Source organism: Pelodiscus sinensis, chromosome 1 (genome assembly GCF_052426305.1).
Source record: "Pelodiscus sinensis isolate ZL-2025 chromosome 1, ASM5242630v1, whole genome shotgun sequence".
In the NCBI taxonomy this organism is placed as follows: Eukaryota; Metazoa; Chordata; order Testudines; family Trionychidae; genus Pelodiscus; species Pelodiscus sinensis.
Genome location: NC_143052.1, coordinates 293654128 through 293677639, shown reverse-complemented (window position 1 = coordinate 293677639; position 23512 = coordinate 293654128). Strand labels below are relative to the sequence as shown.

The 23512-nt window shown below is 41.4% G+C and overlaps 1 protein-coding gene across 1 annotated transcript in view; it reads right to left on the bottom strand.

The window, feature by feature from the left end:
• Window positions 1–23512, bottom strand: part of ITM2B (integral membrane protein 2B) — a 39959-nt gene that overhangs the window by 7319 nt on the left and 9128 nt on the right. The window contains 3 exon segments of the mRNA XM_006122968.5: window positions 2861–2971; window positions 7886–8092; window positions 10266–10394. Of these exon segments, the coding sequence (XP_006123030.2) occupies window positions 2861–2971; window positions 7886–8092; window positions 10266–10394 (447 nt within the window).

Sequence of the window (23512 nt, the reverse complement as noted above, 5' to 3'; positions counted from 1 at the left end):
ACATCACATGTAAAAACAAAGAAAATATCCTTAAATCAGATTCTAATAGTTTTCAAGCAACATTTTTCTTACTTTGCCTATCTGTACATTTTTATTATCTTTGATAGAAATATTTTTGTTGGTTTGTGTGTGCTGAAATTGACATTTACTAATAAAATCTAATCCTTGCAAGTCTACCTGTAATCAAGTCACCTCTTGATCTTCCTTCTGATAAAACTAAATTAATTGAGTTCCTTATCTCGTTCAGCATAAGGCATTTTCTCCAGCCCTTGGTTTTTGTTTTTTTGGGGGGTTTCGGCTCTTTTCTCCATCCTCTCCAATTTTTCAATGTATTTTTTAAAACATGAAGACTAGAACTGTATGGTAGGGATGTAAGCGAGTAGTCAACTAGTCTACTACCCGATTAACCTAAGCTTATGGGGTAGCTGAGTCAACTACTTGCATTCCCCCTCCTTTGCTGCCTCTTCATCAGAGGAAGCCAAGTAGGTGTGTGTGGGGGGGGGGGTTGTTAAATCAGGAGCCGGTTCTGGGGGAGCCAGCTTAAAAGCTGGTTTCCCCAGCACCGTCTCTGAAGTGCTGTCTCCTCTCTCATGCTGCTGCCTCCATCAGAGGCAGCAGTGTTCAGGGCTGGGATAGGCAGGGGAGGTTGCCACAAAGCCTACTCCGCATGGAAAGGGGCTGCTGCTGGAGCAGCCTCTGCCCAAGGCCAGCATAGGCCAATGAAGACAGGGGCTGCTCCAGCTGGATAGGCAGCCTGGCACAATTCCGGCTCGTGCCAGGTCCAGGACCTACATTCACTGCAGCTGTTCAGTTTAAATGTAGAAGGAGCCAAACTGCGTTGTGTGCCTACTACATTTAAACTGCAGAACTACAGCAAGGGTAGCGCCTCCTGGATCCAGCGCGAGCCGGGACTGAGTGCCTTCCCTTATTGAGTAATCATATAGTCAATAAAAATTCTATTGGCTACATGATTAGCCAATTATCCACTTCTTAACATCCTTACTGTAGAGAGTATCCCAGGAGGACCTTCATCAATGACACACACAGAAATAAAATCACCTCCCAATTCCTACTCACTACTTCTCTGTTTATACATCCATCGATTGCATTCGCCCCTTTTTCCACATCTCCACACTAGGATCTTATATGGATCTTTTCCCACATCTCCACACTAGACCTTTTTATGGAGTTACTTTCCATGACCCAGTTCCGTATTCAGTGGGTACAGACTGTATTCCTTATTCAAAATGTATCCCTTTTTATTTAACTATATAAAAACATTTTTTACTGGAATGGGCTCAAGTTTCCAAATGGTCGAGATGACTTCATATAACTGTTTTGCTCTCATCACCATTTATCAGTCTGCCAATCTTTGGGTTATCTGCAGATTTTATTATTGAAAAATGTATGTATTTTTCATATTTCTAAATCATTGGTAAAAGGTTGACCAGCACTGTAGACTGAGTACAGGCAGTCCCCGAGTTACGTGGATCCGACTTATGTCGGATCCGCACTTACGAATGGGGCTCTCTCGCCCCGGAGCTCGCAGGCAGCGGGACCGCCCAGAGCGCAGCGGTCCCGCCACCTCGAACTCCGGGGCCAGAAAAGCTGCTCCGGGTGCCCCTGGTCTGCTGGGGACCGTCTCCAGCAGACATGGGACACCTGGAGCAAGGCCAGGGAGGTGGAGGGGTCCCGCGCCTCTGAGGCTTTGCTCTGGCAAAGCCGGGGAGGCGCGGGACTCCGCCGCCGCTGCGGCTTTTCTCCTGGTGTCCCTGGTCTGCTGGAGACGGTCCCCAGCAGACCAGAGGCACCGGAAGCAAAGCTGCAGCGGCGGCAGGGTCCCGCGCCTCCCAGGCTTTGCCACAGCAAAGCCTCAGAGGCGCGGGACCCCTCCGCCTCCCTGGCTTTGCTCCGGGTGTCCCTGGTCTGCTGGAGACGGTCCCCAGCAGACCAGGGACACGGGGAGCAAAGCTGCAGCGGCAGCGGGGTGCCGCGCCTCTGAGGCTTTGCCAGAGCAAAGCCTCAGAGGCGCGGCACCCCGCCGCCGCTGCAGCTTTGCTCCCCGTGTCCCTGGTCTGCTGGGGGGAGGAGGGGCGCAGGTAGTGCGCCCCCCTCCCCCCAGCAGACCAGGCTTTTGTTGTGGACCCTGGGGTAGAGCAGCTGGGGTGCTGCCGGGTTGGTCCTGCAGAGACCTACCTGGCACCCCAGCTGTTCTGTCCCAGGCTCGAGATTCAGCCGCTGTTGAAACTGATCAGTGGCTGATTCCAGGAAGCTGGGGGCAGAGCAATTCTGCCTCCAGCTTCCTGTAGTCAGTCCCTGGTCAGTTTCAGCAGCAGCGGCTGAATCTGGAGCCAGTTCCGACTTACATACAAATTCAACTTAAGAAGAAACCTATAGTCCCTATCTTGTACGTAAGCCGGGGACTGCCTGTACTGATCTTTGTAGGAAAAAATAAAAAAAGCCTTGAAACATTCAAAGATTTCCCAGTGACAACTACTTTTTGAGATGTCATTTTATTCTTAATCCATGTAATTTGTCTCTATCAATATTGCATAGTGCTACTTTTTTAATCAGACTGTTATGCAGTATTAAGTCAAATAAAAGTCTAAATATATATATATATATCTGCAGTTACAGTTAATCAACCAAAAATGTAACCTTATCAAATAATGATATCTTTGTCTATTCCCAAATCAGTAATCCCTTTAAACTGAACTCCTCTGAAGATTTAAATTCTTTAGGTGAGGAATTCACAGGTGAGAAGTACTTTAGAAAAGTTAACTCCAGAGTTTCTGGTGAAAATAATATAAACATATTTGTTTTTATTATATATAAAAATACGCCTGCAATTCAACCATACCTTTATGTTGATCAGCAACTCCAAGAAATTTTTGGGTGGCATAACAACTGAAGTGTTCAGAGGAATCACATAGCACTTATCCAAGCTAAGGTCAAGGTAGGCTGTGAGTCTCTGATGAAGAAAATATATATTCTAATCAAAATCATTTAAATACATTTAGGATTAGTATACCTTTGTAAATATTGTGCTTGTTCTTCCTGTAAATTACAGTGGTGTTAATTATAAGGTGTATTCTAATTTACTGAGTTTAGGGGTGGGATACAGAGATAAAAGGCAATCCTAAATATCCAGTTGGCTAGAAGAGACTTCTGCAAGTCAATAGGTGTTACATAGTTCAAACTTTTCAGTGCATCTGAGCTGTCAGAGGTTAAGTGCAATATTTATTTAGTCTCACTGCTCGCATTTTTCTAGAGAACATGGCCTATGAAGGAAGACTGAAATAATTGGGCTTTGTTTAAACTTTTCAGTGCATCTGAGCTGTCAGAGGTTAAGTGCAATATTTATTTAGTCTCACTGCTCGCATTTTTCTAGAGAACATGGCCTATGAAGGAAGACTGAAATAATTGGGCTTTGTTTAGTTTGGAAGGGAGAAGACCTAGAGGAATGATAGTGGTTTCCAGGTATCTAAAAGGGTTTCACAAGGAGGAGGGAGAAAAATTGTTCTCCTTAGCCTCTGAGGATAGGACAAGAAGCAATGGGCTTAAACTGCAGCAAGGGAGGTTTAGGTCAGACATTAGGAAAAACTTCCTGTCAGGATGGTTAAACACTGGAATAAGTTGCTTAAGGAGGTTGTGGAGTCTCCATCTCTGGAGAGATTTAAGAACAGGTTAGATAGACATCTATCAGGGATGGTCTAGATGGTACTGGGTCCTGCCATGAGGGCAGGGAACTGGACTTGATGACCTCTCAAGGCCCCTTGCAGTTCTAGTGTTCTATGATTTTTAAATTTCAGAAAGAAATCTGAAAGTACAAAACTCCCTTTCAGGTCACAATGAAACATGACTGGAAGAGAACACAAAAAATATCAGATGCTATATGTAAAAATATTTTATTCCTCCAAAATACTGTGCACAATGGAAATGCTACTGTTTATTGATAGATTTGCTAGCCAATACTAGCAAATTCAAAAATACAAAATGTCAAACTTACAGAATCTACATTTTAAACCAGTAATTTATGGTTTTTGGATTATCCAAAGGGTAATATTTGCAATACTTTAATAAACTATAACCCTAAACTGACCTTTGAACTAGACTGAAAGGTCGTGAGGCATTCATTAAATTATTTTTGCTAAGGAAGGGCAACATACTATGTTCAAGGGTTCAGTCTTGCAACAACCAACAGTTTTTGAGAGTATCATATTAAATGCAAAGAACTAAGGGTGCTAATCCTGCAAACAATATTGGGCATAATGATTACTACTATGATTAGTCAATCGGCTAAAGGAGCAAGAACTTTGCTTATAGCAAGTTTTCAGCATTGGTCCTTAAAGCATTAAGGCTTAAGAATTATAAATATGAAAGGCTCTTACGGTTACATTAAACTTTATTTTTTATTGCTATTTTTTCTTCATATGGCTTCACATTTCTTAGAGCCTGATTAAATGTTGAATGAATTCCATAGGAATCTTTGTATTGACTTCAGTGGACATTAGATTAGGCCTTAAATATATACTACAAAATATATTTACCACCTATAACATTTCTAAGGATCCTATCACCATGGTATCACATCTGCATAGGATATGCATTATGACCAAGTTATCTTTGCTGTGGAAAATAACTTTGCATTTTTTTAATGGATTTAACTATGCAACATTAATCTACAGAATTGAAATGGGCTTTGAAGGTCAGACCTCACTTTTGGTATAGGACAAAGGGTGGGCAATAAGATGGCAGTCATTTGCCTGGGTTAACCCGGCAGGCCGTCATCATGGCAATATTTACCTGTAGCTCCCATTGGCCAGGATTGGTGAGCAGCAGCTAACAGGAGATGCAAGCACCTGTACCTGCAGAGGCGCAGATAAATATAGGGGCTAAACTTAGTGAACTGGATCCAGCCTGTGAGCTGATATTTGCCCACCACTGGTATATGAGGTGCCAGCCTTTATTTCTGTCATAGCACATAGTGAAAGTTTGAAGTGTGATGGGAAAGAAGTGCTGCTGTAAATCTTAACATTTACTGAACACATTTAGAAATAAGTTTTTCAAACCACAGGATTATTTAACCAACGTTTTCCCCAAACCTGCTTATGAATGTTAGGCAAAATAAGCACTATCATCTTCATGTTTAGACACTTGAGTCCATATTGTGGAAGCAGGCTCTTTGCTGGCCAGGCCTCTCGCGCGTATTGCCATCCAAGCAAAAGATCAACTTCCCCTTGATGAAAAACCCTTACACTATGTAACTTAAAGATCAGCGACAAACAGGAACCAAAACCAGACCTGAAAAGTTCATGTAAAGTTTTTGCTGGTTGTGCTGACTGTGCCATGCCCAATAAGGCAGAAAAGGAAAAACAGGAAACCATCTCACCCCCTTACTCCTGTCACTTAACAGACAGGGTCTGCTAGCCTATCACAAAAAGTGCGCAAAAGCTTTCTCTATAAAACAGCTTCCCCTCCTGTATCAAATTGAGGAATCCTGAATAAACATTGGATGGCAGAATATGAGCCAGGTCCGAGGACTGATCACCCGAGGGCCACCTCCCGCTCACCGAACCAAATGAGTTCCTGTAGAGCGTAACGTATACCAAACATAACGAATACCAAATATGTTGTTGTTATTGTTGTAGTTTGTGTGTCTGTTAAATGTAAGTATTGTTATTTGAAATTGTTTAGAGGTATTGTTAAGTAGTAGTGTTAAGAGTTTTAGATAAATGATTAGTCTTATCAATAACACTGATGTAAATGTAACTGTTAATAATCCCTGGTCCCTTCTTAACAACTATTGAGATTTAGAGAAACCTCAAGGAAGTTTCTTTACTGTTTTGCATTTTGCTTATTGGTCATTCTAATAATTATTTGGTGCCTACGTATGTAAGAAATTGATAAAATAATAATTTATACGTAGAAGCCCTTTAATAAAAGTTTAAAAGATATTTAGTAATAGTTTGCCTGTTTCTGCGCCTCCCTGGGGCTAGCCACATTTCTGAACCTTTTACTTTAAACCACACATATAAGAGTGTGGAAATGATTTTACACAGTAGGAAAATGTTCTTTTTTCAGCCTTGCATAACACAAAAACAGCTGAATAGATTTTTCTCAAGCTTTCAGCAGCAGCAAAAGCCACATTTCAGTAAAACCAAGTATAAACTATTTAAGCAGAGTGGGATAATTTTTAGAAAACAGAGAAAGAATGTTTTTTCAATGTTAACAAAGATCACTAAGAGAATACTGTAGCATTATTACACAGACATCTTGCAAAAATGTTGTCATTAACGACTATAACAAAGATACTTATTTATGAGAGGCTAAAAGTACCTCAGTAGTGCTCAGTCATGCCTTTAAAAAGCAGTGAGTGGTCTGTGGTGGCGGCAACGTGCTTCCTGAGAGCTCCCAAAAGCCTGGGGGTGGGGGAAGGATCTGAGTGCTACCAAGCACCATATAATGAATACAGAATACACTGCCCTCCGCAGCCTGTCAGCCATATCCTTGTCTTTTTATTGTCCCCTTGGGAATGGTTAGCTTTGTTGGAAGAATTACTGGATGATAATCTCTGAGCTCAGGTGAGTACCATGACTATGGATCTACTAACCAGCCCCTGTGTGTTGGAATAAAGGGGGAAACAAAGGCTTCTTCTACCCCACGCCCATAACAACTATTGTGGATCACAATCTGCACAATCTGCGGATATCTGCATTTGCAGAAATGGATGCGGATATCGGCAACTCATTTTGGCAGCTATGGATGCGGATACAAATTTTGTATCAAGAGCCCTACAAAGTCGCAAATATCTGCAGCTCATTTTTGTGGATATGAATGTAGATGCAAATACTTATTTTGTATCTGTGCAGGGCTCTAACAGTCTGGCTTTGTATAATTTCAGCAATAAGATTACATTTTCTTCCCTTTCTTTCATTATGACAAGGAAATGAATGGATTTGGGTTTTCTTCTCCTCTCTCTTTTTATGAGGAAAAGTACTTTATAAATGGTGGCTTTACAGTCCTAGACCAGGAGAACAGCAGTTTATCAGCAGACAAGACCTCTGTATACCAGATGTAAAAATTTCTTCCAGTTTCTAAATTAGGGATGTTAAATTTCAATTAACTAATCAAGTAGTTGATGGAATTTCCATCAACTACTCGATTAGTCAACAAGGGTGCTCACTAGCCCGCTGCACCTCTCTCTTTGAAATGTACAAGAGCTGTGGGTTGCTCTTGTACATTTCAAAGAGAGAGGTACAGCAGTAGAGACACCTCTGCTTCCCCTCGGAGACTGTGCTGGGGGTAACGGGCTTTGAAGCCAGCTTTTCCTCCCCTCCCCCTACTTGCTGCCTCTCTCTGACAGGCAGTAAGTATGTGGGGGTGACAGGGGGGGTGCGACTAGTCAAGTGACTATTTGACTATCCAATAAGCTTATGCTTATCAGGTAGTCAACTACATCCCTATTCTAAATACAAAAATACGGTAGAGCTCACATTTTCACACCATTAAAAAAACTGAAATAATTAGAAACCACACAGATTAAGAGGATAAAAAAATAAGCATTCTGAAATCGGGTTTTGTTTTTAAATGCTTTCAAGCAGTGGGGCCAACAGACTTGCTCTAGACAAGCTCCAGGGCAAGGTGTGGGAGGCATCACATGCAAGGGGCGCAGCTGGGCCTCACCCTCCCTTTTACCTCCAAACAGCCATTGGTGCAGCCTGGGGCATGCCGTGCAGGACTTTGGTGGCAATTTAAAAGGGCCCAGGGTGGCTGGCATCACTACTGACTCCCTTTTGAATCACTAGGTCCCAGGGCATTTGACCCTTTTGTCCTCTCCCACTGGTGGATCTGCTTTCAAGGATCCTCAGCAGACATTCCTTACCCGGTGGAAATCATGAACAATATCCGCTGGATCACTGTCAGCAAATTCTGGGACGGGTACACTGATGAATTCAACATCCTCTTCCTCAAGGATCTGAATGTTTTGCTCAATTGTCTGGTAGTGAGGTGCCGGAGCATCTGCATTAGGCTCAGTCAGCGTTAAATCATCCTCAATATATTTTATTCCACAGAAGTACACACCATCTTGCTAAAAATAAACAAAATAACCACAAAATAAACAACATTTCAGCAAGTTTATAAAACATTTAAAATGAGACCAACTGCTATGCAAGCTTCAAAAAAAAAAAAAACCCACAACGTCACTGCACCTTAAACTCTACATCCACACTGTTTTTCCATTCTTAAACATCTCCTGAGCAGACATCGCCCTTCATTACTTACATGTTTTTCTGTCAATTTATTTAATTCATAAGCCTACAGAGGACCAATTTTAGACAGCACGGGTCTTCAACATAGCATGAATAAGAGATAAAGGGCCTGAGTGAAATCCTGGCCTCGCTGAAATCAATTGGAGTTTTGCCATTGGCTTCCAGGGAACCAGGATTTCATACTTGGTCTTCCATTTGCAACAACAAATTCCTGCAGGTGCAAATAAGGTAAGCATACCTTTGATTACATAATTTTGTGACCAGAATAAGGTACTTAACAGTTTTCATGCCTAAACTTGTGCTTACTAATGGCAGTATTCAATAACCAGGTCCTCAAATATATTTGATTACGTTCTAACCTAAATCCTGTTTAATTAATTTATTCTGACCACCTAAAACATGTTCAGGAAGTTCTTTATAATCCTGAAGTTTTCCTACATTTAAGACTTGAAATTTATTCATAAAGTGAATGCATTTCTGATATATTAAACTACAGCTCTCTTCACTTTCAAACTGTAGCCTGTCAATTATACATGTTAATTTGCAATGTGATCACTCTCACCTGAACTACACTAACTCCAGCAGAGTTAGCTTGAGTTATCTACAGCCAAGTTAACACTATAGTGCAGACAAGCTCTTAAACTTGCTCCTGAATTTCATCCATGGAGTCTGATGGAGTCTAAGTTGGTTCAATTCATATAGAAAGACAGGATACAGAACATCAAGTACAATCAGAAAGGTGTAACAAGATGCAAGTTAAATAAGACCCCTCCAGCTCCTCCGTGCTGTTTGACCAGTTTGCTAATGTCTAAAGGAATCCAAATGGATGTAAATAGACCCAAAGGACCAAGTGTCTAGAAATTAGGCTCTCAGGAAATGGGATTTTCCATGAGAACCATCCACATATAGGTCTTGTCCCTCCCACAAATAAGAGAGAGGAGTGCCAACTGCTGCCATTGCACTGTTTCCCACTGTTGACCCAACACAGAGTGGTCCACATGGCCCCATAAAATTCAGGGTCTGCATTATCATCATTCCCACAGAACCCCCACGAAGTCACAGGGGAGTCCCTTGCAGCAAAGCTCCCATGAACCTGTACTGCCAGGGAGTTAGCCAATGCAGAGTACAGGGCCTCTGTACAGATAGCTCTGGCCTCCTGCAGATCCCAGGTTTAGGGCTTGCTCAGTGTCCTACTTCACAGGGGGTAGGAGCAAACCCCTCTCCCCAACTGAACAACAGGGAGATTTCTGTGGAAGTCTTGGCCTGAGTTTTTCCTGTGGCTGGAACAATGTGGCTCAGGGAATCTTGCACCACTTTACACATTCCCTCAGAATCTGGTATATGTGGGGGAAGAATAATTTTTCCTAGGGTGCAACCGCCAAAACCACCACTCTTCATGAATTCCCAATTGACCTATTAAAGAGGAAGGACTGAATACAACTTCTGAAATGGCTACACATTCAACCCTTAAGACCTATAGAAGAAAAAATGTGAATACAGAGAACCAGTAGCACTCTGTCACTCTCACTCTGCTAAACACAGGGGCTATGTCTACACTTGCGGCTTCCTGTGCCAGAAAAATGCAAATGAGGCTAAGTGTGGAATATCGCTGAGCCTCATTTGCATACCTAATGAGTCTCCATTTTTGCAGAAGAGGCTCTTGCGCCAGAAGGAGCGGTCTACACTGCCCCTTCTTGCGCAACAAAAACCCTCTTGCGCAATGCCGTTATGCCGATTACTTTTCAGGAAGAACGGCATTGCACAAGAGGGTTTTTGTTGCGCAAGAAGGGGCAGTGTAGACAGCTTCTTCTGGCGCAAGAGTCTCTTCTGCAAAAATGGAGGCTCAATGGGTATGCAAATGAGGCTCGGCGATATTCCACACTTAGGCTCATTTGCATATTTCTGGAACAAGAAGCCGCAAGTGTAGGCATAGCCAGGGTGTACAGGGAGAAAAATGAAAGTCCTTTATTACATAAATTGTATTTGGCTTACCTGGAATGCAAAATATTTGTACAGATAGGCACCCCCAAGTATCACACCTGCAAGCATAAAAGCCACTCCAAAGCACATACACCAACACCAAGCTCTCCTCTGTCCAACGGGCACCGCGGCTTCAGGATCCTAGAAACATATCAAAGGAAAATTGTCAACATAACATTACACAGACATTTATAATTGCACTAAATACATCCACAAACATGTCAAGCTCCACTAAAATATTCGGTCATTTTATTCTGTACTTGGAAAAAAAATACTTTAAATTTATTCCATGTTAAAGTTCACAGCAGCACCAACTATGATGGAGATTATGAGGAGATTAAAACAGCTATAAATATTGCAATTTTTTATTGTCATTTTTTGGGCTGATTCATCAACTGGTTACGAACAACAAAGATATCCTCTGAGAAGTGATGGGCTTGTGAAGTCATCTGAAGCATCATTCTTCTCACAATTCAGCTTCTCTCAGGTTGTGTGCAGAAAAGAATCCATTTTTAGGCCAATTTTTGTGAAATAACAGCATGTAAGGGACCTCAATAGCATGGATTAAGGAGGAGGATTAGGACACACTTAAATCTGGTACAATTTCAGAAATTTGAGGAATAAGCAGCTAAGGACAATATCTGGTCCCATGCTAGATGGCTATTTGCAGTCATCTGAAGAAGTGGGCTGTGCCCACGAAAGCTCATGATACCATCTACATGTTTTGTTAGTCTATAAAGTGTTACCAGACCATTTGTTGTTTTTTTCTGTAATAAACTAACTTGGCTAACCCCTGAAGCTGCATGCCATAGTTGAGTGTTTCTCAACCAGTGGTACGAGTACCCTTAGGGGTACTTGAGAGAAGTCTGGGGGGGTACGTCGACAACTGAAATTTGGAGAAACCTGAATTTTTGTTTTAAGTTTTACAGCGCTTTATTATTTTTGTACTTTTTACATCCAAAAATTTAATCACCCATCTGGCTACAATTAAGTTGTTTGAACAAAAATGTGTTGCAATGGTAGAAAAAAAAGTGTCAGAAAACTGTTAGTACTGGGGGTACTTTTTTTTTTTTAAAGGGGTACTTTATAAAAAAAGGGTGAGAAACACTGCCATAGTTGACCTGAGACTCTCTGTTGCAGGTTGGGGGAGGGGGGAGGGGAGGAAGAGGGAGGGAAGGTTTGCAGTGTTTCAATCCATGACACTGACAGATAAATGTCAGAGTTTGAATTAGCGGAAACTAATTCATTGCACCATGTCTATGGGAGACAACAAGAAATCATTACAATCAGGAAGAGAGAAAATTGTGGGGAAAAACGTAAGTGGAAAAAACCTGGCCACCTATTGCTAAGAAGAAACAAGTTTTGCTTTAGCATGATTGATATGCAGGAGACCCTCACAATTTGTGGAATTGCTATTTGTGGTTCGTATATTCGCCCCACCTAGGGGCGGGGCGGTGGGGGGCCAGAAGCTGCAGGGAACTCCCAACAGCCCCTGGCCTCCCGGTGAGTTTGGGAGCCACAGGGAGCTCACTGTCAGGGCTGGGAGTTGTGGCTCCCAGTATTCCCGAATTTCATTATTACTAGGGTTTCCTGTACTCTTGTCTTTTAACAGATGCTTTTTATGGCTTTTGGGTTTGTTCTGGAATGATCCTCTGTAAGTTTTGCAACAAGCTGCTATAGCATTTAATAACTAAATAAAACACATTTTTTAAAACAAAGTTCTAATGGTAACTTATTCTCTATGTCTCTTAACATGGTTTACAGATCAGTCACTTATGATAAACAGCTAGCTTTCATATCCACTTTTCTGTATAGTGACAGTTAAATAGCAGTTTAGAAACATTAACAGGATAAAAATGTTAAAAAATAACTTACAGATTATGCTTCATAAAGAAAGCGTTTTATATTAGCTTGCAGAGTGTTGCAAGAAGCAAAATAAGTACAGCTTTCTTTTGGAAGTTTTTCTATTCATTACAACTAGATGCATTGCATTTTCCCCCCCAAATATAGAACAGTATGAGCTCCTCAAAGATGCAGTCACTTGATCTGAAAAATAGGTGCTACAAATATAAGCTTTTAGCAAACCTTCTAGACCAATAGAAGTGTTTCTATGGAAAGCATAAATAAATTCTAACTGAAGCACAGTTTTTAATTGATAAAAATTCCCCTGCAGCATTTGCAATGTGAGCACTAAAAATCGCTGTACCTAATGCATTAGCACCCTCAAAGTGAAACTAGCTAAAAAGCTATATTAAAGATTAAACTGATTCGTCACAGCATAAATAGGGAAATGCAGACAGCAATTTTTAAAATCCTTTCAGTTTTAATTGTTAATTATCTAAAGATTTTTAACTAGCTACGTGATTTTTTACACTGACCTTGTTCGTTCAAGTGAAAGGCTGAGGATGAAGTTTAATACAATACCCAGGGCAATTTAATTAAGTTTCAGGTCAGTTTCTTATTCATCATGAACATATCAGTCAAATGTGTTCAATTAGAACTCTAGGTCAAGTAAAGCAAGGATTTTTAATATTTACATTGTCCCTGTACTACCAGGTAATTTCATATTCCAAAACTTTTCAAACTATGAAGAACATCTACATAAAACTTTTTTTAAAAAAATGCTGCCATGGAAATTGCTGTACATTAATGGCGAAACAAGCTAAAAAATGAGGATTTAACACTCAGGACAGAAATATTACATAAAAAGTTTAGGATATACTTATTTTTAAATTATCTTCACAAACTGACAGTTTAAATTTGTTTTAAAGAGACTAGGGGAAAAATCCCAACAGCACTGACAATACTGTCGTGTGTCTATAGCAAAAAGAATATTCCAAAACAGATATTCAATTCAAATGAAAAAACTGTGAAGGAAAAGTTTACATGATGCACATCTATCCTCTAGGAACAGGATTTAGATCACAAACTCATACACCAAAAGAACCTCCTAACTGCTTCCAAGATGGTATGAAGTTGAAACAGGTGGCTATTAATATTCCTAACCTAAATATTTTTGCTGTGATATGTGAATGATAGATGTAAACTGAACATTCAGTACATTCCCACAATAATACTTAGCTGTAACATTGAAGGATTGAGTACATTCCCTGCAAGCTGTACTAAGATATTTCACATGAATGAATTGACTTGTAGCACTGATTTACTCACAATCTGTTGCCAATTTTAGATCAGAGTTTCAAGCAGTTTGCTTATTCTTTATCATATCTCAGTAGAGCTAACCCAAAAGTATCAAGCAACATTCTCTGTTTACTTAATAATGCACATCTAATTTTCTTTTCTGAAGTAGATAATTAAGTACATCTATTAGGACTTAAATGGAAGCACTTAATGTTTATAGTTTTGATTATGCAGAATTTCATTAATCCCACAATGCTAAATTATACTAGTATTGATTGCTGCCCTGTGACAAAGCTTCTGGAACACCACATTGTTTCTGATGAGCTAGAATGAGCCCAGAGAAAATTGCACTTCCCTTTTCCAGAATAACCCCCCGCAGCCCAGGATCAATACCCCTTAAATTAAAACTGGTGTTGCTGATGCTTACCCTCCGTTAGGGTGCTTTGGAAGGGTAGTGGTAACTTAGAGGGGAGTTCCACTAACGAAGACTGTGCTGACTATATGTCGTTCCAAGTCAGTGCCACTCATTTTGGGGACAGTAGCTGCCCTGCACAAGGGTCCTAGAGAGGCAGAGGTTCCAAGCCGGAAAAAAGCGGCAGCCATGTAAATGCAAATGCCGCGGGGGATATTTAAATCCCCCGCGGATTTGCAATTGTGATGTGTCTCATTAGCATCCCTTTTCCGGAAAGGGATGCCAATGTAGACACAGCTCTGGAGTTATAAAATACACCCTAGAGTTGTTCAATTGATGCCACTGAGGCTAGCTATTTCTACACTACGGGGTTTCTCCTCTGGGACCAAGGAATGCGTCTGCTCCTCCTCTTTTTTTTTTTTTTTTTTTTTTGCAGGAAGAGCAGACACTCTCTTTCGGAAGCTCTGTCTTCCTCCTCCCATGAGGAAGAAGGCTCTTCCGAAAGAAGAGGCTTTTCCAAAATTTGGCCCAGTGCAGACAGGCCAAATTTCAGAAAAGCCTCTTCCGAAAAAACTTTCGGAAAAAGGTACTCAAATTGCGGAGTGCAATTTGAGTACCTTTTCCGATAGATCATTATAGTGTAGACATAGACTCAGCCATAACACTTTCTAGAAAAAGGCAGAGAAGCTCTTAAAACATATTTAGTCGTGATAATAGATAGACGTAATTTGTAAGTAATTATTTTGGGGAACAAGAAAAACAACAACTTGTAGCCTCATAAGCCTCTATAATTACTCCTTTCATGAAGTGTTCCATTCTCTTGCTCTTTTCAGTTCATTTTCTAGTGCTTCTGCATTTTGTTCCAATCTAAGTATGAAAATTCAGCAGCACCAAGCTAACGTCTGGGGTAAAACTTTCAGAATTCTAAGGACAACTCTTAGGAGGGGCACGCAGACAAAAAAGATAATCTCATGGGGATTTGCAGGTAATCATCCCCTTTTGTAGATTTTTGTACAAGAATAGAATATTCTGGTTTAAGAAAGTAATAATTGCAAGTTATTTTACACACCCAGCCAGCTCACATTCTAAAAATTATGACAATTAGGGATGCATCACAGAAAAATACTTGCATCCATTTGTGCAGAAATACTCAACTGAATATTAGTCTGTCTATAACAAACATAATGTGCTGTGAAGAATTCATAAAGTGTTGTGATCAGCAAGCAGCTACCCAAAAAATACTAATCCATCTTTAAAAGTAGATACAATGGAAACAAAAATAAGATTGAAGTATATTTTATAAGTGTTTCTACTTAAAAAATGATACATATTGCATTTGATCTGCACATAAATGAGATGCAGTATATGATCCAAAGTTTCCTAAATGGATGTTTACTTCATAACACACAAATGGGCGATGATTATCTATCTGAAAATTGAACCTACTTAAAAGGCCTAACATTTATATAAGCAGAATGATACATGCTGCTTAAAACCCGTTCAAAGTGGTTTTCTTGTGAAGATCACTGGTGTTCCACTTTCTTGCAATGTCTCACGGTGTGTACTAAAAGTAGGTTGTATATCCTTCAAGGCAAAATTTGAGAAATTGCACTTTTAAGTAGACAGGTGGGAAGAAAAATGTTAAGTAAGAGATGAATAATAGACTCTCCAAAAAGGGTTTGTCAATAAGGGAAGTTAATAGTACTTTATAAAATTGGTCAAAGATTTTTTGAGAGAAAAGTGCAAATCATGGATTAAATTATGCTAACCTAATCTGATTTGTAGAACTGACATTTAAAAAGACCCTTTCAAAACAACTCCATAGAGTCTGTTACCTGAAATCTGCTGAGAGGATGGAATTCTATTTATTGCATATTATGGATCAGAAATTAAGGCAGACTTTTACAAGACTTTCCAGTCAGGTGATATATACTGCAGGTCTGGAGGACTGTCATATTCACATGCTTCTCAAACATTATTTTTGCCCCGTTGGCAAAACAGATAGGCATGCTGATCCTTTTCACTTGCTGTTTGAAAGATGGTATCCAGAAAATTTGGATACAGGCAGTCCCCGGGTTACGTACAAGATAGGGACTGTAGGTTTGTTCTTAAGTTGAATTTGTATGTAAGTCGGAACTGGTACATATTGTAGGGGAAACTCTAGCCAAACATTTTTTTTAGTTTTGGATAGCATAGGGAAAGGTTAACTCCCCTCTAATGTTTGTTTTGCTGTCTGTTCCCCTGTTCAGAAGATTTCACATCTATTTCTGTCCCTGTGACAAACTCAGGACTAAAGGAGTAACTCATCAAATACCAAACAGCTCTGCACCATGCTTTGAGCTAATAGCTTTATTTCCACACACCACCCAGGGTTCTAGGAGGAGGGTCCTTTTTTTGCTAACACAATGAGGCCAGCACTTTGTTTGTTTTGGTGGAGTCTTTGTTTGCCCAGGGAGCCCAGCATGTATAGGGGGAGGAGGGGCGGAGAGGCTGCTTTTGTCTGCTGTTCGGCAGCCTGTTGCTCAGGGGAGGGGGCAGCCTGTTGCTGGCAGGGGGGGAGGGGGGAGGCGTGCAGGATGCGAGGCCGCGGGGGGGGGGGGGGGGGGGCAGCGGGCGTGGGGAGGCACTTTTCCTCTGCCCGGCAGCTCTGCGGGATCCCTGTCCCTGTGGCCAGCTGCTGCAGGCAGAGGCCAGTTGGAGCCGGCCGAAGAGGAGGAGGAGGTGGATTCTAGGACCCAGGTGAGCGAGCCCCGGGGATGCTGCTGCGCTCCGGGAGCCCGGCATGTATAGAGGGGAGGAGGGGCGGAGAGGCTGCTTTTGTCTGTTCGGCAGCCTGTTGCTCAGGGGAGGGGGCAGCCTGTTGCTGGCAGGGGGGTGAGGGGGGCAGCGGGCGTGGGGAGGCACTTTTCCTCTGCCCAGCAGCTCTGCGGGACCCCAGTTGGAGCCGGCCCGAGGAGCAGGAGGATCCTAGGACCCAGGTGAGTGAGCCCCGGGAATGCTGCTGCGCATGTGCGGGAGTTGCCTCACCCCGTTCGTATCTAGGGATCCGACGTAAGTCGGATCCACGTAAGTCGGGGACTGCCTGTACTTCTTTGACAGTGAAGCATGAGAACTTCTATTCCTCTAAACTGATTTTATTCTAACCTCAGCCAATGAGGTCTAAAAATTACTATAGCCTCTTCTACATATAATGTGATAACTGAAATCTGTAACCCTTCTGCAGCTACACTGCCAGTTTCTCCTTTTGGATTAGGGATGTTAAGTGTCAGTTAATTAGCTAATCAAGTAGGCAATGGAATTTCCATCGACTACTTGATTAATCGATGGGCAGAGGGGGCACTCGCTACTGGTACCCCTGTTGCAGATCTGCAATTTAAATGTAGTAGAAGCCAGGTAGGGTTGCCAGATGGTTTAACAGCCAACAGCCCCCTGTCCCCTCCCCTCCCCCCCCCCCCAAAAAAAAAGAACAAAAACAAAAACACACCACCAGAAGAAAATTCTGTTGAGGAAAAAAAAAGGGGGGGGGGAACAACAGGTATGGCCGCTTTAAGAAATGCCTTTGAGGCTTTTTGGCCCTAGCAGACTGCCAGCAACTGTCCGCCATCTTGTCTTCCTGCTCCAGGCCAGACAGCTCCCCTACGGAACCAGGTAAGCAGGGATTTTCATCTCCTGGCAGGGGAAAAGCAATTTTAAAAATACAGGACATTTTAGGTGTCTGGTATTTTCTGAATTTTTTTTACTGGCTAGGAGGTGAAAATACCAGACTGTCCGGGTCAATACTGGACACCTGGCAACCCTAGAGCCAGGTGCGCAGGCTTCCCAGCTCCTACTATATTTGAACTGCAGAGCTGCAGTAGGTTAACTCTTGGGGCCAGCACAAGATGGGACTGAGCAGTCCCAGCTCACACCGTCTCCAGGACTGCTGCGATTCTGCCTTTTAAATGTAGTAAGAGCCACCTGGCACTGCTTTTTAAATGTACTGAGAGCCAGGTAGCTCTTACTACATTTAAAAAGCAAAGCCGCAACAGTATGGGACCCAATGCAAGCCAGGACCGCGGAGTCCCAGCTCACACTTCGTCTCCCGTTATAGTTCTGCCTCCCACCGCCCCCGAGTCGGTGCTGGGGGGAAACCAGGTTTTAAGCCAGCTCCCCGCCAGTATCAGCTCCTGTTCCCCGCCCCCTTGCTGCAGTGCTATTGTAGTCTGAAAGAGCTCTGTGTAAGTGTGAAAATCTCTCACCAACAGAAGTTGATCCTATAACGATATTATCTCATGCTCCTTATTTTCTCTTGCTGCCTCTAATACAGAGGCAGCGGGGGGTGGCAGGAGGGAGGCAGAGCGCGAGTAATTGAGTAGTGACTCCACTACCCAATAAGCCTAGGCCTTTCAGGTATTCAACTACTCGACTAGTAACTTATATCCCTCTTTTGGATACCAAAATAAGCAGAGATGTCCTTCTAGTCAAAGACTCAACAGTTTGAATGGAGTTTTTAGTTTCTCTTTTACCACTCATAGCTGGAATAAACCAAATACCTAAATAATGTAAATTAATCAGTTAGCTAGCTGGCATAACTGAGAATCTTTTCACTTTTCTAGAAAACAAAGTATACTCACTATGGCTACGTCTACACTACAGGCTTCTTGCGCAAGAAGCCTTTTGCGCAAAAACTTCTTGCGCAAGAGCACATCCACACATCACAAAAGCAATGTGCTTTTGCGCAAGAGAGAGCCCACACTGGACACTCCTGCGCAAGAAAGCTCTGAACGCCACTCACGGAATGGCCATCAGAGCACCTGTGCTTTTATCCATAGGGGTTTCTTGTGCAAGAAACCCCTCTGGAGCATCCACACTGCCCTTTTTGTGCAATAGCTATAGCGCTAAAAGCAGGTATGCCTCAGAAAAGGAGGTTTACCTACAGAGGAAAAAGCCCTCCATTCTGCCATTTAACTGTCCATTTAATTGCACAAGAGCTCATTTGAGGTGTGGATGCCCCCCAGGTTTTTGCACAAAAACCTTGTAGTGTAGACATAGCCTCTGAGTATTCGTTTTCCTCTCCCCTTGTACAGAACTGGGAAAGCGGTTAGCATTCAAACAATTAAAGAGCTTTACGAAGCATCTCACCTTTTATTAAGATCAATGGGATTAATACTATTAGCAACCAAGAACTCAACCGAATCAGTCAGTTCATCCAAACTGAATGCCAGCACAGCCACTAACAGTGGCACAGGTCCTTTCTGGCTTTGGAAGAAATGAAAAACACATTAATGTCATCAAGGCTTGAACCAGCAAAGATCATGTTGAAAGGGAAACGTGCATCTGAGAGATCAGGACTGTTAGACATGTCTGAAAGAAAGGATAGTTTTATTGTGCACCTTCGTTCTGACACTAGAGAGAAAATAAGGGGCACGAGATAGTATCATTTATCGGTTCAACTTCTGTTGGTGAGAAAGAAAGGTTTTCACACTTACACAGAGCTCTTTTAGACTACAACAACACTGCATACAAAAAAGAACACAGGAAATGGAAGAGGAATATATATCTTAGCAAATTAAAACCACCTGTCTGAATGTCACATAGTCATTAATACCAGAGCACAGAGGCTACAAAGTGCTACCAATTCAGTATGGAAGCATTTTATACCAACTGTACATTTGTGTTGAAGGCTAGGAATGTAAATGGTTAACCAGTAAGCCTCACCCTTAACAGGTAAGGCTTATCAGCTCCAGTTAACTGGTAGGGCTGCTCTAGCCCATTGGGGACCACTGCAGGGTAGGGACTAGGGATGTTAACTATTCCATTGCCTATCGACTAGTCGAGGAGTCACTTCCACATTCATCCTTTGAAATGCACAAGAGCCCCCACTGGAACTCTTGTACATTTCAAAGGAGGAATGCGGGACTCCACGTGTAGCCCGGGGCCAGTGGGAAGTCCCGCTGACTCTGGGCTGCACGCGGTGTGCTAGCTTTGAAGTGTACAAGAGTCCCCAGCAGGGGCTCTTGTGCATTTCAAAGCAGAAGCACAGCATGGCGCCCGGGGTTGGGGTGAGACTCAAAGTCCCCCACTGACCCTGGGCTCCATACTGCACTGCCAATTTGAAATACCACACAGAACTAGGGATCAGCTAGAGATTCTGGATCAGCTGTGTGGCACTGCCTGTTTGAAGTATCCCCCCTTCCGCCTCTGATAGAGGCAGCAAGGGGGTGGGTGGGAAATCAACTAGTCCTTAACATCCTTACCAAGGACTGCTTGGGCCAGCCAGCCAGAGAAGTCCCTTTCTGTGGTGAGCCTGGCCCAGGCTTAGCAGTTCTAGTTAACTGGTGCAGGCTGGAGCAGTTCCCCGCCAGCCCCGCAGGGCTTGCCACAGGAAGGCACACTCCAGGCAGGCTGGAGCAATCCTTGTCAGCAGAGGGCTCAGCCTGGCTATGCCACAGGCAGAGACAGTCCAGCCCAGGCCAGCCACAGAGGGTGAGGGTTAACCAGTTAACCAATGAAACAGGATTTTACATCCCTAGGCCAGAGTGCTTAGCACCCTGCAGAAGCAAGCCCTTTATAAGCTCACTGTGGTGGTATTTAAATACTTTTGCTAAATAACAAGAGGATTGTCTATTCAGTAATTGCAAATGTTGAACATGTGAATTAACCAAACAGCATCATACACAGCAGCTTTACAAATTAAATTCAGCTTGTCCTACCATTTGGAATGAGCAACTTCTGTTTTGAGCACACAAAATGACAATATAGCATTTTATTGTCATCATGGTGAGGATGGGCAAGTAAATTGCCTTGGCTGGCAATTTTTCACGCTAATTTTATATGGCTCCTTAAAAAAAAAAAAAAAGAGCGAGAATCTTGCCATTGGATATGACATGATCCACAGAGTGAAGAGACCTGAGCCCCATTTCAGAGTCTATTAAGGATACAGTGTGTGACCATGAGCCAGATGCTATACCCACTAACACATAGGTTCCCAAACTGGGGGGGCGTGCCCCCCTGGTGGGACATGAAGAAATTCCAGGGGCTATGAGGGGTTCAAGGCAACCAGCCCACTCCCCTGTGTCAATCCTCCCCAAGAAAGAGCCCGGTCCATCCAGTTAAAAAAAAAAAAATCAGAAAATGCTGGGGGGGGAGGGGTTTTTGGAGGGGGGGAGGTTTCTCAAATTAAAAATGGGGCGTGATGCCGAAAAGTTTGAGAACCTCTGCACTCAAGTCTTGGTATTTATCTCTTCTGTTTTGGTTTCCCTATCTGTAAAACTGGGAATGATATCCAGTTTTTAAAGTGCTTTCAGTCTATATACGAGAAGCACTTTAAGTCACACTAAGGATAAAAAAGTACTACAGTACATAAATGGTAAGGTGATTAATGTTGTCTAATTAAATAGCACTCGTGACGGGTTAATCCAAAGCAATACAGAGAATTTTGCCAGTTATCAAGTGAAAAAATATTGTACAAGAAGACAATGCATCAGTATTTATTCTGTGATTTGTAGTTTATTTTTTAATTACAATACTTCACAATGCTCTTGCAAGTACATTATACAGTAGACTTCCAATAATCTGGAACCTTTGGGACCTACTGGTGCCAGATTATCGGATATGCTGGACTATCAGGAGGTACTAGAAGATGATGATATATATTGCTGCCTTGTGATTTGTTTTTTGCTGAAGCTCACTCACTAGGCTCTTGCCATATTGATGCCGGACTATCAGGAGTGCCGTACAATTGGATGCCGGACTATTGGAGTTTTACTGCAATACATACTCATTTAAAAATTAGTCTTAGCGCACTGCTGAGAAATATGCAGCAAATGTTTTGTTATACATTTAAGAATTCATAGTGTTGTCTACTAAAAACAATTATATATCAGCCTGCAAGCGTACCATTAATGTTACTTCATTACATTTCCAAAGAGTAATAAAAAAATGTTACTGAACCCAAAATAAGTATTAACAGTATCACTCAGGGAAGCCAAATGCTGAGCACCACTGGAATATGTATAAACAAATTATCTGCTATTAGAAAGAAAAAAAAATCATGCAATAGTAAAAGATATTTAACCCATTTACAAGGTCTGTTCAAAAAATTCTGATAATTCAGTTTTCTATTGAAAAATGAAGTTTCTTTGGTATGTTACTGTGAAATGTTCTGATTTCAATTTTGATTTTTTTTCCAAACAGAGATTCAAAACAAAATCATTTTGCCTCTCTAATCTTAATACAGTAAAAATGTTCCATCCTGATAGAATAAGTGTTTCATCTTCAGGTTTTTGTTTCAACTTTTATTATATTAAAATAGTAATTATATTCTATATTTAACATTATTATAAATCAGTAGTATTTATCTGTATGTTTTGACATCAAAATGATGTCTTAATAGTTTCAAATTTTTATTTTGCATGAAATTTCATTCTGATTTGAAATTTTGTTTTCATTTCAAGTGTCAGAATTTTCCACAGAACAGCAAATGCAGATTCTGCACAGCTCTACTATTTACAAGTACATTATACAGTTGTACAATGTTTACATTTATGCAAAATTCTTTAGATAATATCAGGAAAATACACACACACACAAAAAGTGTAACTCAAGGTACATCTACACAGCAACATTATTTAGAAATAACTAGTGTTATTCTGAAATAACTTAGCCCACATCTACACAGCAGGACGTTATTTCAAAATAATATCAAAATATTGTCAAGCTGGGGAACTTCTTACTCCAACTCCTGTAACCCTCTTTGTACGAGGAGTAAGGGAAGTCGGAGGAAGAGTGCTCTATTTTGAAACAAATGCTGTGTAGATGCTCCCAATTTCTAAATAAGTTATGCAATTGACCTAGCTCAATTTGCATAGTTTATTTCAAGTTAAACCCTGCTGTGTAGATGCACCCTTAGGGATTTGATATCACAATGGTTTTCAAACTTTTTAAATTTGCAATTGGCCAAAATATTTCAAATCGAAGAACAGATCCTTTTGGAAATCTTGCATAGCCTGTGAACATTTGCATTTTTCTAGAAACACAAATTTCAAAATTATTTCATAACATCACCTCTAGTAGCACATTGTAGTGCAACGCATGTTATTTTTCTAAGCACTGTATAGCATAAGGGCATATCTTACAGAAACACTATTTATGACAATTTTATGCACAAAACAGTTATGCAAATACCTTTAGCAAACTGACACTTGGGTCAGTTTTTGAATGTGACAACAGCGAAGATGTTTAGACGTAGTCTATGTAAAACAATTTTCTTCTGCCCATGTATCCTCCCTTCCACATACTGAACTGATTTCACCTAAAATGGCATTCGCAAACATTAACATTGTCTCGTTAATCACAAAATAAATAATTGTCAAGGTACTTACTGTGGTGGTGTGATGCAAGTATCTTGTTTAAAATATGAAGTATCAATGTACTGGAAACTTGGGAAACAGTATTTTATGATGAATGGTAAACATGAAATGTCACGTTTACCATTCAAGTCAAGAAGAGATTTAAAACAAGAGAAACACAAAAGGAAGTGAGATATGGACCATTTACAAGAACTCCTCCACTTCCGTATGTTCATTTCAACTGAATAAAGAAAGATTTGCAACTAATGTTCTCTGCTTAAGGTCAGAAAGTGCAAGAAATTAATCCTAAATTTCCAAGCTACACCATTAACTGTAATTGTTTTTGGTACAATTCCAATGAAACAAGTTGTTTTTTT